The sequence below is a fragment of the Helicoverpa zea genome, chromosome 18 (assembly GCF_022581195.2).
Source record: "Helicoverpa zea isolate HzStark_Cry1AcR chromosome 18, ilHelZeax1.1, whole genome shotgun sequence".
NCBI lineage: Eukaryota > Metazoa > Arthropoda > Insecta > Lepidoptera > Noctuidae > Helicoverpa > Helicoverpa zea.
In genome coordinates, this window is record NC_061469.1 from 5,925,423 (window position 1) to 5,941,894 (window position 16,472).

General features: G+C 37.1%; 1 protein-coding gene across 1 annotated transcript; it reads right to left on the reverse strand.

The window, feature by feature from the left end:
- Positions 1 to 3,844: 3,844 nt before the first annotated feature.
- LOC124639119 (arylphorin subunit alpha-like) lies at positions 3,845 to 15,554 on the reverse strand. The gene is made up of 12 exons (XM_047176350.1): positions 15,434 to 15,554; positions 14,522 to 15,346; positions 14,270 to 14,439; positions 13,934 to 14,187; positions 13,604 to 13,816; positions 13,281 to 13,451; positions 12,951 to 13,149; positions 6,754 to 6,869; positions 6,311 to 6,444; positions 5,312 to 6,142; positions 5,080 to 5,225; positions 3,845 to 4,845 (listed from the first exon to the last, which is right to left on the reverse strand). The coding sequence occupies exons 1-12, from the start codon at positions 15,530 to 15,532 to the stop codon at positions 3,969 to 3,971; spliced, it is 4,035 nt and encodes a 1,344-aa protein (XP_047032306.1). The 5' UTR covers positions 15,533 to 15,554; the 3' UTR covers positions 3,845 to 3,968.
- Positions 15,555 to 16,472: the final 918 nt, after the last annotated feature.

The following is a 16,472-nucleotide window of genomic DNA, read 5'->3' on the forward strand; positions in this document are numbered from 1 at the left end:
ACCGACTTCTTTGGGCGCGATTTTGACCCAGCTTAAACGGCCAGATTTCGTTCAAACTTTGTAGATTTATTGAGGACCGATGACAATACACTAATTTGATAAAGTTATTCCATTTTTAACCGACTTCCCAAAAAGGAGGAGGTTCTCAATTCGGCCGGTATGTTTTTTTTTCTATATATGTACATCGATTACTCCGAGGTTTATAGACCGATTTACGTGTTTTTTTTTGTGTTCGACTCGGAATAGCTGCCAGTTGGTCCCATAGTCATCAGGTTAGGATCTGATGATGCAAACCCTGAGAAATCGAGGGCAACCTTCGAAAGTTGTAGGCATACATTGGGTAAAAACTTAACACTTAGGTGTACGCCTAAAAGCACTACTCAACTGTGAAGATTTGGAGCTGACCTGATGATGGAGACCAGAGAGGGTCGAGGGAACTCGACAACTGAATATGTAAACTACCTCGTGTTTGGGCTTAAATTATTTGTATTGACAAGACCTTTGCAACAGTGAAGGTTTGGAGCTGACCTGATGATGGAGACCAGAGAAAGTCGAGGAAACTCGACAACTGAATATGTAAAATACCTCGTTTGGAGTTATATTCTTTGTATTGATGAGAACTCCCCACTTGTATGGATAGTGACAACTATTCGTATCACTGAAAAGCTTTAAATAAAAAACTTTTTTACAAAAAAATTAAACCGACTTCCCAAAACACTAAAAAGCAAAAAAATAGCTAATTTTAGGTGCATCGGCCTAGAAGTCGGTGGCAAAATTAACTTAGTAACATCCATTAGACACCGATTCTAGGCTTTTCAATTTGCAAAATATGACTTTTGTTAATTTATATAATTTTTCTCTACAGTCGATAAGGCAGGACTCGATGTTAATTTTTATTTCCAATAATTATCTTTAGCCGTTTTCTCTAATATTGACAAATTTTTGTATACTAAAGAGAATTTTAATTCTACAAAACAAATAAGGGCCTTACTACAAAAACTTTAAACCCTGTTTTACACTTGTCTAATAAAATTTTGGCTGCAAAATGAACCATATGTCAACGTCATAATTTGTCATTTTTTTAGACAAGGCATAAACTGACGTTTAAAAGTTTTTGTGGTAAGACGGTAATAGTTTTAAAACAAACTAAAAAGTAGAAAATAAATAATAGTTTTAAAAAACTAAAAAACACGCTTTTTATAGAAAACCGAACTAAAAAATAGACAATAAATTTTAATGAATTTCAATTAAGAAAATAGTGTTAAAAATTTCAATGAATATAAATTAATAATAGTCTAGAAATAATTAATAGTGGCCTAGTGGGCAAAGAACCAATCTCTCGAGTATGAGGGCGCGGGTTCGATTCCAGGTCAGGCAAGTACCAATGCAACTTTTCTAAGTTTGTATGTACTTTCTAAGTATATCTTAGACACCAATGACTGTGTTTCGGATGGCACGTTAAACTGTAGGTCCCGGCTGTCATTGAACATCCTTGGCAGTCGTTACGGGTAGTCAGAAGCCAGTAAGTCTGACAGCAGTCTATCCAAGGGGTATCGGGTGGCCCGGGTAACTGGGTTGAGGAGGTCAGATAGGCAGTCGCTTCTTGTAAAGCGGATTCAGCTGAGTACCAGTGGTACTCAGCTGAATCCGGTTAGACTGGAAGCCGACCCCAACATAGTTGGGAAAAAGGCTCGGAGGATGATAAATTAATAATAGTGTGAATACAAAAAAATATATATATTAAAAAAGCGTGGGGTGCTTTTTAAGATATTATCGAAATGAAAATCACTCTACTCATATCTGTCAATAAAATATTTATAACTATTGACACCATGCACCCCACGCTTTTTTAATATTTTTTTTTTGTATTCACTCTATTATTAATTTATATTCATTGAATTTTTTAACACTATTTTCTTAATTTAAATTCATTAAAATTTATTTTCTATTTTTTAGTTCGGTTTTCTATAAAAAGCGTGTTTTTTAGTTTTTTAAAACTATTATTTATTTATTCGGAATATTATTTTTTCACATAATCATAGAGACTTATTGGCTTATGAAGCACTGGAGCGTGATTAAAGTATGGATTGTATGGTAACAGTTAATTTTATTCTCCTCGCCCTATATACTCATGCCTACCATTATGACACTATGACAGATCCACTAATACCTAATTCTTTAGGATATGTCGTAAGGCAACTCCCAACAAATATATTTTACTGAAAGGAAACTATATAAAAACTACTTTGTTTTCCAAAAATAATCATATTGTGTGAGTCTCAGAACTCGAATCGTGCTGCGATCATTCAATGTTAACTTGCTTTTTTTTAAGAAGAAAGACCAGACCAACAAACCATTTACCATATTTTTGAAAAAAAGGAATACCAGATGCAGCTGAGAACCAGTGATGTACAAGGAGCTACTGCATATCTGACCTCCACACCCAGTTACCTGAACAACGCAGTACCCCTTGGCGGGACTGTTAAAAAAGGAAGATTAGTAATTTAATATAATTTTCTTTATTGCTAGGAGTAGCCGTTTTTTGGTTTTATATCCTGCGGATTCATGTGCTTGTATTAAAAATAGCCTGGTAGGTGTTTAAGCTCATAAAAGTTTTGTTTAAGTTTATTCACAACAATCATACTTATAAACATCTCCTTTGTGTAGTGTAATTGTATCATGATTTCATAAGTAAGATTAACAGTACGAGTTAGAGCTGTAGTGTGAGCACTACAAACTTTCAGTCGGCCAATGGTTGGTTTGGGCTCATAAATCAGATCAAATATGAAGGTGAATGGAAGTAGACACGTCACAACGATAAGGTATTTGTACGGTATCCGATCGTCCAAAAACTTTGATTGAATTCACGATTTTTCAACCACCGGGCCAACAGTGGCCAACTGTTTAATCTGCCATGTGAGCGTAGGTCAAACGTACCTACCAAACGAATTATCAAAATAAAGCAGGCAACAACTACGATCCTGTACACTTGTGATAAGAAGTTTGAGAGATTTCAGATTTCATCAGCTCATTGTAAATAAACTACACATGTGAGAATCAGACCCGCCCACTGAGGTTTTCGTACCTAAGATCATTATTTATAAGTAGTTCAGGAAACGTATTTATTAAGATACCTTTCATTTTTAAGGTACTTTAGTAGGTATTTTCCTATTTCAACTAAACTGCACATATGTGAGGTAAACCTTTCGATAGGACTTTTTTTCACAAAATGCATATTAAACAAAGAAACTTCTGCTTAATGATTCAATTTGATTAAGTAGGTGATTGTTGTTTTTTATATTCCCATTGTTATATAGCCGCATTTTATTTTGTTAGCTGACTTTTCTCATCAAGATTGTTTACTTTTAGTTAAGAGCCAGAAGAGCCTACTCGAATCATCATCATCCTCTGAGCGTTTTTCCTAACTATGGGGTCGGCTTCCAGTCTAACCGGATTTAGCTGAGTACCAGTGCTTTACAAGAAGCGACTGCCTGTATGATCTCCTCAAACCCGTTACCCGAGCAACCCGATACCCGTTGGTTAGACTGGTGTCAGACTAACTGGCTTCTAGAAGAGCCTACTCAAATAGGCCCCTATATTTTATTTTTAATTACCTATGTTTATTTTTTTCTAATAAAGGTATCTATAAAAAAAAACTAATTAATTGATTAATGGCTCAATAGATCATGAGAATAATATTATAGTAGTCTACTTTACTAGTGTAATTAAGTAATTATTATTTTTACTTTTTTCATTAGAGGATACGAACTATAGTCTATGGATATAGACTTCTATGGGTATGAGTTTTTCTATGGATATGGGTTTTTGCAAAAAAAATGGCAAGTTTTAATTATATAATATATTTATTTAAATACATATTTCTCTTTTACTCGTATCTTTTGTACATTTTGTTCTACATTAATATGATGAAATAATTCTATAAACGAGTTTATGAACTATTTATCACCTTACTGCTTCTTCTGGCTGAAATAAGAGGGAACGTTCATCTCGTAAGGTAAATACGCGTCCTTGTGGTAGATCTGTACATCTTCGAAGTACATGTTGGGTTGCCTGTAGTAAGCTTCCCGCACGGGGCGGTCGAACGGATATCCGAAGGGCTTGTTGTCAGCAAGGTAGTTCTGGAACACGTCTTCTCCCTTCTTAACTCCGTTGAATGGATACACAAACACGAACAGCTGGAATGGATAACCACCAGGGGTACCCTTCGGCAGCATCAGCCTCCTAGGCATGTTGTCGGGCACAACAGACATGTCGTAGGGAACCTTGCCTTGGTCTAACCACTGGTAGATCTCGTTGATCGGGATAGAGTCATCCTTGAAGAACGCAAATTCGCTGGACTTGCGCTCAATCTTGTTCTCTCCTGGGGCAAGCTTCTGTACGAACCAGTCCAGTTCGTAGAATTTCATCCAGTCCTCTTCAATGTTGATTGGGTATCCGTTGGGGTGGTATTTGGGTCCAATGAAGATCTTGACAACAGCATCAGAGGCTACATCAGACTTCAAGTCAACAGATACAGTGAATGGTTTGTGGTTCAGGCGAGGTTGACGAACAATGAATTCTGTTGGGTAAGCTTTGAGCTCTTCCTGGCTGTAGAACACGCTGTTTGTGGCGTTAAAGTCGAAGTAATCGAAGTAAGTAACCAACTCACTGACTTTCACATCATTAATCTTAACACCGACGAAGTGAAGGTCGTTGTGAGAGTAAGGTTTGACGTATTCTTTGTAGGCGACGAGGTAGTCGACGATTCTCTGGTAGAGCTGGTAGAAGGCGGGGTCACGGAGAGAAGTCTGGTAGAAGTCAAGGGCGGTGGGCATGAATGAGTACCTGTAACAATTATTTTTGCTGTCAATACTTTCTTACAAACATCCATAGATCTTCTTCATTATCATCGCTCATCATTATCCAAAGAACAAGGGCAACCAAATAATTTCTGGCAACATATTCACTATTTCTATACCTAATTACAACACGTGTTTTATAGAAATATTAAGCATAAGGTTCGATTTAAGTAAAGAATTGTATTGATCAAAGAAAAAGTCAAAAAATATAAACACTTACTTGTCAAAAGGCTTGGGGCTACCGCCGAGCACGTGACGGGCGATGATCTCATAAGAGTACTGGTGCAAGTCCTTGTTGCTCTTCTCGGAGTACAGGTCTGAGTTCATGTGCCAGTAGTTGCCGACGTAGTTCATTTCCTTCTCAGGCTGAAATGAGTATAAATAAAAAGGTTAGGTGATTTGGCGCCTTATGTTATTGATCACTACATAACAACATAAGTGTTGCTACTTACGGTCTTGAATTCTCCCTTCTGCAAGAATTGGAAGAACGTCTTTTCATAGGTGTCCAGGAAACGGATGTATTCGTAGTTCTTCTCAGAGTGGATGTTGTAGTTGTTACTCCTTTGAGCGAAGGGCAAGAAGTTTGCAGACAATTGAGGGTAGTAACCAGTCTTGAATTCAGAGTACCAGGAGAATTCAGGAATGTCGCCTAATCCATGAGGAAGACGCTCCAGGGAGTAACGGGCCAGAAGTTGCTGGTAGTAGTAGAAGAAAATTTCACCCATACGATCTTTCAATAGGTTGTATTTCTCGGACTTCCACCAGAAGGGCATTTGTGAGTGGAAGTAGAAGTAGTAAGCGTTCAAGCCTACATCTTCAGTGAAGTATGACAGTTTTTGTTCCTGGTTGGGGTAAGTCAACGCGTTGGAGTAGTTGGCATAGTACACGTAGTAGTCGCTTTCCTTGACAATGCCGTATTGAGCAGCAAAATCAGATTGGAACAGTCCATTCTGCATTTTGATGACGGACATCTTAGTCAGAATGTTCTTGTTCAAGAAGAACTGTGGGTAAACTTCGTAAGGCGCTGGGAGAACGATACCATCCAAGTCAGACCTCTGGACCACAGCAATGTAGTACGCATATAAGAACTGCTCCTCGTTCAGCCAAACCTTGGCCCAGGCGGCGGTTTTCCAGAAGGTTTCGAAGTCCTTAGCGTAGTACATAAGATGGAATAGGGCAATAGCTTCATCCCTCATCCTCTCATAGAAGATTGAAAACTTGAGGAACTTGGGCAGGAATCCAGTTCTATACAACTCGAGGAACTGTTGGACAGCTTGCTTGTTCTGTAGAAAATAATATTTTATTAGATGAATCAATATTTTCAACATAACAGAAATAATTGTTTTATGTCAAGATTTATGGACTATTATTTGAAGCTGTAGAATATTCACTTATCATTGTAAGACAATTTCTCAATATCAGCTTAGAAACATAATTGAATAATAACTCACTGTGTAGTTGTCAATGTTAGCCTCAACATTGTAGTCCTTGCCAACTTTGTAGTATTCAGAGTGCAGGTCCAGTTGTTGAGAGTGTTCGAAGAGTGACAGAATCTTCTTCTGGTAGCCAACGAACTGAGCATCAACTGTAAAAACGAACAAGGCAAGATTAAAGTTATTGCAGAATGCCAAAATAACGATTCCTTACAAGAAAAATCTCGTATTATTAGTAACTTTTTTACTATTTGATATTTACTTCTTTGTTATTTGAAGTTATAACATGAAGATGAAGTTACGATTCTGAAAATTATAAAGTACTGTCCTGAAGCTTGTACCAAACAGTAAAAGGGCTTAAATAAGAATGTACATTATCGTACACCATGTCAATAAGGTACTATGTATTAATTGATTGTGAAATGGGCTGGCAATAAAAAGTAATTTGAATTGTGTCTTACCAGGCTTCGTTTTGAGCTCATGGTGGGGGACGGCGCCGCCCATCGCCAGAGCGACGAGCCCTGCTAGGAACAAGACAGTCTTCATGGTTTTCGAAGCCGCTGTCAACTGTGCCAATCTGTTGGCCAGTGTAGCTTATATACGATCGGCGCATCCCGTTCCTGAATGCAATTGATATCAGTATAAAAATATTTTGCTTTCTTTATCGCTGTGTGCTTCAGTATCTGTTGTCTGTCTTTGACCCTTGCATTCGTTCGGCACATTTTGTTAACTTTATGTTATCATAATCTTTATTCTGTATTGTATTGTAGTTTCAATGGACCCTTTTAACTTTCAGTACGCTTTATACATATGCTAAAATGGCAATGATCTAAACACTTTACTTTCTTTTTTAAAGATTGCGACTATACTGACGACAGACTATTTGATGTTTCGTTTTCCAATCATGTTTGTAGAGATATATTTTTTTTAACATTTTACCACCAAACCCTGTACTAATCTATAATCGACATATGCTTTCTGTCCAGGATACAAAGCATTTTGCCTACAAGTAGTACGTAGGTCTGTAAATGGACAAATGCATGAACTGTCGAAGTAGACTTCTAAGATAACATCCTGTACTGAGTTGTCTTGAACATCCAAAGAGATCCAGAATAAGCACCTTATTCATAACTCTTTTGTACGTACCAAAGTTATGATTGACATCAGAACAACAACGAAACGTAAATTGCATATAAACTTGGAATATGATCACTATTCGTTTGATCTCTGATATGCCATCAATCTTACAATTTGAAGTAGAGAATGCATAACTCTAGTGGAGTTTCAAACAGACAAACTGTTTGGCCATCATTCTATGTGCATTTACATCGTAGGCCACCTATGTATTTAGTGTTTTCCTATTGTTTATTTTTTATTTTCTTTCATCTTACAAGGTTATTTTTCGTATATAACTGCTTAGTATTCCGCGTGGTTGCACATGCGTCTCAAGGGAACTTCTTCCTGCAACCGGATAGAAAGAAGTAGATGTCCTTTTTATGCCCTAAATTTGATGCTCTACATGGCCTTTGTACCAATTTAACTTGAAAGGGTTGAATAATTTTGGCAGATAGACACAGTTACTTTTACATTGGTAATATTAGTAAGTAAGAATATTTTGTTTTGATACAGGTTACGAGTGCTCTCAGCATCTATAGCTATATCAGTATATTTCATCGAAATCAGGATTTATTTGAACTTTTATTATGTTAACATAAACTCAACCATGGGTCATTCAAAAAAAGCCGTCGCGATGTAATTTTCAAAACACAACGCAATAATTGCACTCCCTGTCTTATGCTATCAAAGTATTGTTGGGACTTGAAATTACACTCATATTTCAAAAAAATAATATTATTATTAAAAATCCTGCCTATCCACTGTATAAAGTTTCCAAATTAGTCGATCCCGTGCTAGTATGATTTATGCTAAGCTTCATAACATGAGAGCTATATAGCCACACTCAAAGAAATAAGCAGATGTTTCACGGTTCATCCAAGGCATGAGGGAAAAATTTCCTTGGTCAGCAGAAACTATGAATCTTATAACAAATCACGTAGTTTTCTATTGGTAAAAAAGTTTTCAAAATCGATTTAGTAGATCCCAGAACGTTGGATACTTTACCATCACAAATCCGATCTTAAGACAAGGCTCTCTCACAAATACCTTACAGCACACCGAAGGTTAGTTTCAATTTGAACATATGCACCTGTGAATGGCAACCGTACCTGCTCCTTCAAAAACACTGCAAAACTCCCTTACTTGTACCGTGAACAGTTAGGTAATACCTAGATATTGTTCCTAGTACTTCACCAGACGAGTTTACCTAAAAGCAGAACTATTACAACTAGCAACATTGTTCAATATTTTAGTATTATTGAGTAAAAGTGTCATTCAGATGATAGTCTTGTTTTCACAATACTTACCTAGCCGGATTACTTAATTTAACGCATCCCGATAACCCTACTATCACTTGCAAACTTAATTAATGCGAAATACATACATATCTTGCAGTAGCTGTCGAAATATATCCACTAAGTTCGTAGTTCAAGGCTGTGATTATTCGGTTTAAAATTTTCCAGGGCTTATCTTCGACTCTTACTTAAGCTGGGAATAAACAACAACGGTTTATTACCTATTGTTTCGTAAAAAAGTACTACCTACACTTCTTTTGAATCTTTCGTTGAAGTTGATTACATTTTCAGGATTAACAATGTAGGAGACTCGATATGTGAGTATATTAAAACAGTAGATCCCAGTCCTTAGGGGTAGTTTTTTGCACTGCAACTTCTTTTTGTGTTGTTGTAAACAAATACTTTCTCGTGAGGGTGCCGCAACAGATTTACCTTAAAAATATCATAAGAAACGTTACCCCGATGCAAAACTTTAGAAACCCCTCCTTCACCCATCAAACCCATTGGAAATTCTACCTAAGTATTCACATCGACAAGATATTTACCAGCTGTTCATAACCAAGACAATTATGTCTTGACAACTATGTCTATTTTTTCATGTCTAGCAATTATGCTAGACATGAAAAAATATAACACAAAAAACTTTTACTCGCATAGCGACCGGCGATAACCCGACGCAGTTTCGCGATACCCTAATGCAGTTGTCTGATAAGTAGCTTAATTTCATCTTCATTAATGCCACCTCGCTTTAAGAATAAAGATTATATGAGATCATTATTTTTTAAGTATGTAAAGGGGCAAACCGTGGTGCAAATGGGCAAATTAACATCGCCTTCCTTTACTAGTGGTGATAAAATATGACCACCAAAGAGCATCAATTGGTATCTATTTTAAATGACTTGCTCAGAGATGTGCCAGCATCTCCGAAGCCAAAAAATACCCCACACTGTGCTGACGAATATACATGCCCAGCAAGGTGAGTATGGACAGAACCCTCTGCTTTTTTAGCATTTGTCCAGCAGTGGACGCCAGTAATGCCTTTAGATGACGACTCTGAAGTGACCCTACGTAACCAAAACTTTTCCACCGGAGAAAACCAACGGCGAGGGTTCCGGAAAAATACTTCTGTCACAAAAACTGCTAATGGACCACCTTAACTTTACCGTTGCAGAATGTTAAAAAAAAATTAAATCTTTCGCTAAATGTTTTAGAGCTCCGAAATCATAATAGTCAATCTTCTTTATGATAATTGATAAGTCATATTCTCATACAAGTACCTACAAGATATATTTTTACAGACAAAACTTAGCTTTTTATCAGTAGGTGCTTACAAAAAAATAACAAAGGAAGATTGAAGTTTCATATTAAAATAATTTGACTGCTATCACCAAAAATACCGAGACGCTCACTATCAATGATAACTCTCGGAACAGTTGATATTGACGTCTAAACTATTGAATTTACTTGTAGTACATAAGTATGTAATTCAGATATGATTTGATTTTATTATAATAACTAGCTTGTGCCTCCGGCTTCGCTCCCGTCAACTGACTTCTCTACTTTACCCTATTTTTTTTTCATAAGAACCTTCTCCAGACAATAACAAACACAACAAAAAAAGAATTAGCGAAATCGGTTCAGTTTTTCTCGAGTTATGCGCTTACCAACACATTTTGCGATTCATTTTTATATTATAGATAAATATACTGAAATCGGCATTCACTTATGTAAATAAGTCTGATGATTAAGGCTCTGTCCATGGCTTCTCTGTTTGACCAGAACATAGGTACACTCACTAGGTGTGGAAATTTAACAACAATAATAATTAAATTATGGTACCAAATCTTCATTTACACACACGTTTCTGGCTACTTCACTTTAACATAGTTTTTCATGAGTCCTACTAATTTCATCGAAATGATAATTCAAAATCCTTTTTAAATAAAATAATAATATGAAAATAAATATGTATCAACATAGCATACCTACATTCATTGAAATAAAACAAAGAAGAAAATCAGTTATTTGCTTTGTACAACCACGTTATAAGCGCCATCTATCTTGTTCTGTAAAAACTGATGAAAACTCATTGGGTAGAAACAGTTGAAACCTACACGAACGAAGGAACACTACTTACTAAAGCTACATACAGATGGCGCTGTTGTCATTTACAGTTAAGTTTGAAGTTTTTATGTTGATAGATGGAGCTACTTGCACTACCTTATGGACCGAAAAGTTCAAAAATATATTTCAATCGTTACGTTTATTTAATTTTAAAAATTACCTATATCACAAGTATTAAAAATATTTTTTGATTAAATTATGATGACGTAGGTTTAAGTAATATTTATTTATTAATATTTATTTTATTGGTAATATTTCAGATTCCAGAAATACTGAAATCGAAGCAAAAAAAAATTTGCATCCTATTTATTTAGGTTGTTAAATGGCATAATAACTCGATTTTAAATTCCTGAAAATTAAGGAGGTATTACAGACCTATTTTTATTTCACATTAGCTGAGTGTTCCGAAGTCAAACATTACAAAAATAATATAAGTAATAGCTTTTTTCTAAGTTTCAACACTTCCTGCACCTGGATAAAAAAGAAGCCTAAGTTGCACCTTATTATATCAGCTATCTTCCTGTGTAAGTTCCATTAATTTCAGTCCAGCCGTTATTAGAGATTACCAGGAACATATAGATAGACCGATGTATCAAGTGTAGGTAGGTACATCCATATGCTTTAATGCACTTAGTACAAAGCTGTTTTTAATTTTTAATTTTAACTTTACCTTCAAATCGTCATTTTTATTCCATTTATTTGTATGAATTGATGTTGAATAAGCTAAAGGCTTTCAAACTAATGTGTGTCTCGTTTCGTAAAAGGGGCTAACACCCACCATTAAAATATACAAAATCTGTTCCTATATAGGATGAGTTGAAGATTTAAACGGGTCTTACTCTAAAGCACGTAAAATTAATGTGACTATCTGCTCGGATTAACATCGAGCCTTGAAAGATTAAACAGAGATGTAAGGTGCTTTTTGAAAACCTGTAGGTAATTCAAGAGTTTATCTTCTACTACCTGTTTTCCAGGGGTTTCACCTGCATCCCGTGGGAACTACTGCCCGTTCCCAGATAAAATGTAGCCTATTATGCTAGCTAGAGGATAGCCTTCCTATAGCAAAAAAAAATATCAAATCGGATTTGTTGCTTCGAAGCCTATATTTTGGGCAAACAAAAATGTTTCCTTTTTATTATATTAGTACAAATTAAAGGGGTGATCATCGAAATCAAGAAATTGAGCAAAAATCTTGATTCTAATTTGTTACTTAGTAATTCAATTATACAACATACTTGTATCAATTAATATTCCCATTAGAATGCGGCTAATTTAGGTTTAATGGTTTAAAAGAATTGGATACCTATGTATAAGTGAATCATTTTCATGGTCGTCACCGGTTATCAGGTCAGCCTACGAATGTAGTCCCTTCTACAATGCGATTTGGCAGCAAAGACAATACCGACTTTTTATACATATTAAACTGTCTTATTTGACCAAACATCTAGATGATGTTTGCAAGCCTAACGTTATCAAATATGTTCAGGTCCGATTTATATTTAACTAACATAATTATCACATATTGTTGGTTGTGACTGTCCGTCTACCAAATGAAAAAACATATTTTTTAATATTTCATTTTATTACAAGATATATACATATTACACTATACATACATAGAAGTTTTATATGAATCTGAGATCTATCTAGCTGACTGAAAGAGTAATTGAGTCGTATTTGCGACGCTATTGATACTAAATAGTACAGTTAGGCTCTATGAACAGTTTACATCTTAGGTGGGCAACACAATAACAATCACTTCATTGATCATCATACTATATTTCACTACATAATACAATACACACATATAAGAAGATATACATCAACAATAAATACATATACTAATAAATACATAATACATGAACATAACATAAATGCACATTAATTGTTTGTCGACGCCAAATTGAAGAGCTTGAAGTAATTTGAGCTAGTTCATCAGCCCTTGCTTCATAAAGGACATAATATGGATCTTATCTTCATTCCAGAAGCTCAGTAGCTTATTCACGGAGAAGTATCATTGTTCTAAATCTGGCGTCAATAACATCCCGAGAATCGCTTATTCCATGTGGGGGACCTCGATTTCGGGGGTATGCTTGTGGTAGATCAAGACATCTTGGAGGTACAAGTTCTTGACTCCCTCCACCTGCCATGGGTGAAGAGGCCTGTTGACTGGGAAGCCGAATGGCTCGTCGGTCAGTTGGCGAATAACGGGAGACAGGCCAAGAGACAAAGCTGGGTACGAGACTTGTTCGGGAGCAACCTTCGGGGCGTGGTATTCTGAGATGTAGACCATCAGGACGAACGGCATGCCTCCGACGCGACCTAGGAAATTAAAAGAACACTATTAAAATTTGCACAGAAACTAGCAACACTCTGAAGATCTGCTAATTTCCAAAGTCAACTGATTTTTGCATGTTACTTCTAAAAAGTAAAGCACAATAAAAAAAACGTACCCTTAGGCAGCATAAGATGATCGGCGAGTTTCTCCATGTTCGGGTCGATGGTGTACTGTCCCTTGCCTTGCACGGCCTTCTCAACCGCCTCATATATCTCGATACCGGACACCCACTTCTTGCCAGAGGTGTCAACGGAATCACGAGTAATTGTGCATTCGCCCGCAGGAACTGTAAGTAGTTTTTACTTTAGCATTTTCAAATCTACTTATCAAGCTATTAAGCATTTTGTTAACGTGCTTGTTTTGTAGAAATTAATCATTCGTCGAAATTGTTGCATGGAAGCCATTCAAGAAACAAAGTAGGTAGAAGAACAAACTTACGGTCATACGTGAACTCATCCAGCTGCATGAAGTTCTGGGTGTTGATGTGAAGAGGGATCTCATAGCCTTGGCTGTCATATTTGGGCGCCAAGAAGAACTTGACGAGAACGGTCTTAGCGACCTCGCTCTTAACGTTCACGCGAACTTGGAACCTCTTGTGGTTCAAGACGGGTTGCTGTACCAACACGCTGACTTGGTCGTAGTAACCTTTAACTGGAAAACCAATGTCAGCATTAGAAACCATTTTTAATTAGTTTTTCAATAATTTCTCGAGATAGTTCAGTAAAATATAAGTTGATTTATGTTAAAAAAAAAATGGATTAATGATACCTTCATCCTGGTTCATGTGCAGGTGAGAAGAGACGTTCAAGTAAGTGTATTCGAAGTATGTCACCAGCTTGTCTACATCGACCTTCTGGATGGCCACCTGGGGAAGAGCCAGTTCTTCTTTCTTGAACAGAGGAAGTTTCTCCTGCCACATTTGGAACAGTCCCAAGACACGCTTCCAGATCATGTAGAACGCGGGGTCACGCAAAGCAGTCTGGTAGTGCTCCAAAACCGAGGGAACAACCAGAGGGACGTAGCTGGAAAATAATTAAAATTGTGAATACGGTGATTTTGGAAATAAAACTCGTTCGTAAAATTATTCACTACTGGTGCACTCACTTGTTGTGGTACTGGTTTTCTTGAACAATAGAGTTGCCCAAAACCTTCTTCCAGATGCTGATGAAGTCCTTGTAGTATTTGGCATTAGGAGAGTCAACGTTAGCCTCAATAATGCTACCCAAGATTTCGATAGCCTCAGGAGCGCAGATGTCAATGTGTTCACCAAGGTGCTGCAATATTATGAAAGATGTTAGAGATTGTACGTAAATAATATAATACTGAAACTAACACAAACAAATTTTAAACACTTACGTTAACAACGTAACCCTGGTCGATGGCGTCACGAATACGGCGCTCGTAGTCGAGGATTTCTTGGATTTCATTAACGAGCTGGGGCTGATCCAAGTTGAAGTAGTTGTGCCTTGCAGGGAAGGGCACGCCATTGTGGTACAAAAGACCTGGAGCGTAACCGTACTGAACAATCTCGTGGCCAAGCTCGGGGATTTCACCGAGTCCGTTAGACAGTCTCTCCATGTAGTAACGAGTAAGGATCTGCTTGTGCAAGAACCAGAACCATTCTCCACGCCTGTGTTTGTTCACTGGAAGAACTTCACTGTGCAGCCAGCTGGGTTGGGCAAGATGGAGGTTGTAGTAGAAGGTGTTTAGGCTGAAGTCATGAGTGAAGTAAGCAAGAGGCATGGTTTCGCTTCTTAAGTAAGGCCAGATCGTAGCATTCCACCTGATCACCACATTGTTGTCCCATTTGTAGGTTGAAGGGTAGTGCTCAACCATGTTTTGGCCATGGGTGTTAATCCTCTGAGCGGTTGTCATAATTTCACCGTTGTAGAAGTATGACGGGAAGACTTCAGGAAGGCGAGGGATGTAAATGCCTTGGGTGTCAGGGCGGTTCAGAATAGCTATACTGAGCACGTAAGCGAAGAGGTTCTCGTTGACGAGATCCCTAACGTAAACAGCGGTCTTGTAGAATGTGTCGTAGTCCTTAGCAGAGATAAGCACATTGTATAAGGTGACGGCTTCGAATCTGTGCTCGGCTTGCAGAAGCGAGAAGGGTACCGCACGTGGGAGTATCCACTGGTGCTCCAACATCTCGATGTAAGTAGTTACAGCAGTCACATTCTAAAACAATAGGTATTTATTTTAGGTTACACTAGAAGCCGATATCAATTTCATGACTGAAATATTATATAGAGGAATATAACATACGCTGTAATGTTCGATGTTCCTCTCGAGACTCCAGGACTTAGCGATAGCTTGGCAAGAGTCAAGATGATTCGGTTCAAGAAGGTGGAAGTACAAGACCATCAAATCCAATTGGCGTTGCAGGAACACTGGGTCCGCTGTAAAACAAAAAGTACAATATGTTTTCCAATTAGTCTTTATTATTTCAATACTATTAGAATTTATGATAGTTATTTACTTGGTGGAAAATTAAAGACACATTTTATCGAAAAGCACTTTGAATAATAAATCTTACGATATATTATGGAGTATTCGTGAAGTAGCGCATATTACATAAAGTAGAGCTTTTAAATATATGGGAGGTATGTTGAGTAATACTGATACTAACATTAATTCATATTAATTTCATATGCCATTTTAAAATAGACGTTGAAAAAGAAAGTTCATGGGAAAGCTTGGAAGCAATAAAAGTTGGACTTACCAGCTTTCTGCGAGAGGTTGCTCCTCACGGGGTCCGAGTGGCCCCCGGCCACTAGAAGCGCCAGAACACACAACACCAAACGAGCCATGTTCGCCAGTGCCAATGCATCAGCTGCATCACATATTTATAGGGACTTTTTATCGCAGGTCACGTTAATTGCACTTATCAATGAACACGTTGTAAAAGTACGATAATTTAGACAGAAGGTGACGAATAAACGACTTTCATTCTATTCTTACAATACCGATAGCGATGAATCAATATCTTTTTCATTATGTCTATTAAGTACGTTTTGTTGTAGTCTGTTCGTTGTGGTACTTAGTTGTTCGTTTCACACAACAATCCCGCTTGATGGAGTCGAAGTCACGAACTTAAGCAATAAGGCTCAACAATAGGTAATTGACGACAACTGTGATGGTTTTAACATTGATGCAGAAACAATAAGTGGTCAGGTGCTGTATATTTGATTATTAAGCCTCTCCTTAGAAGTAACTAGTTTTGCTTTTCGTTAATTTGTCACGTCAATCACTCAATCATTATAAACCGATGATTTATTGAGCTTTAATATTTAGGTTCTAACAT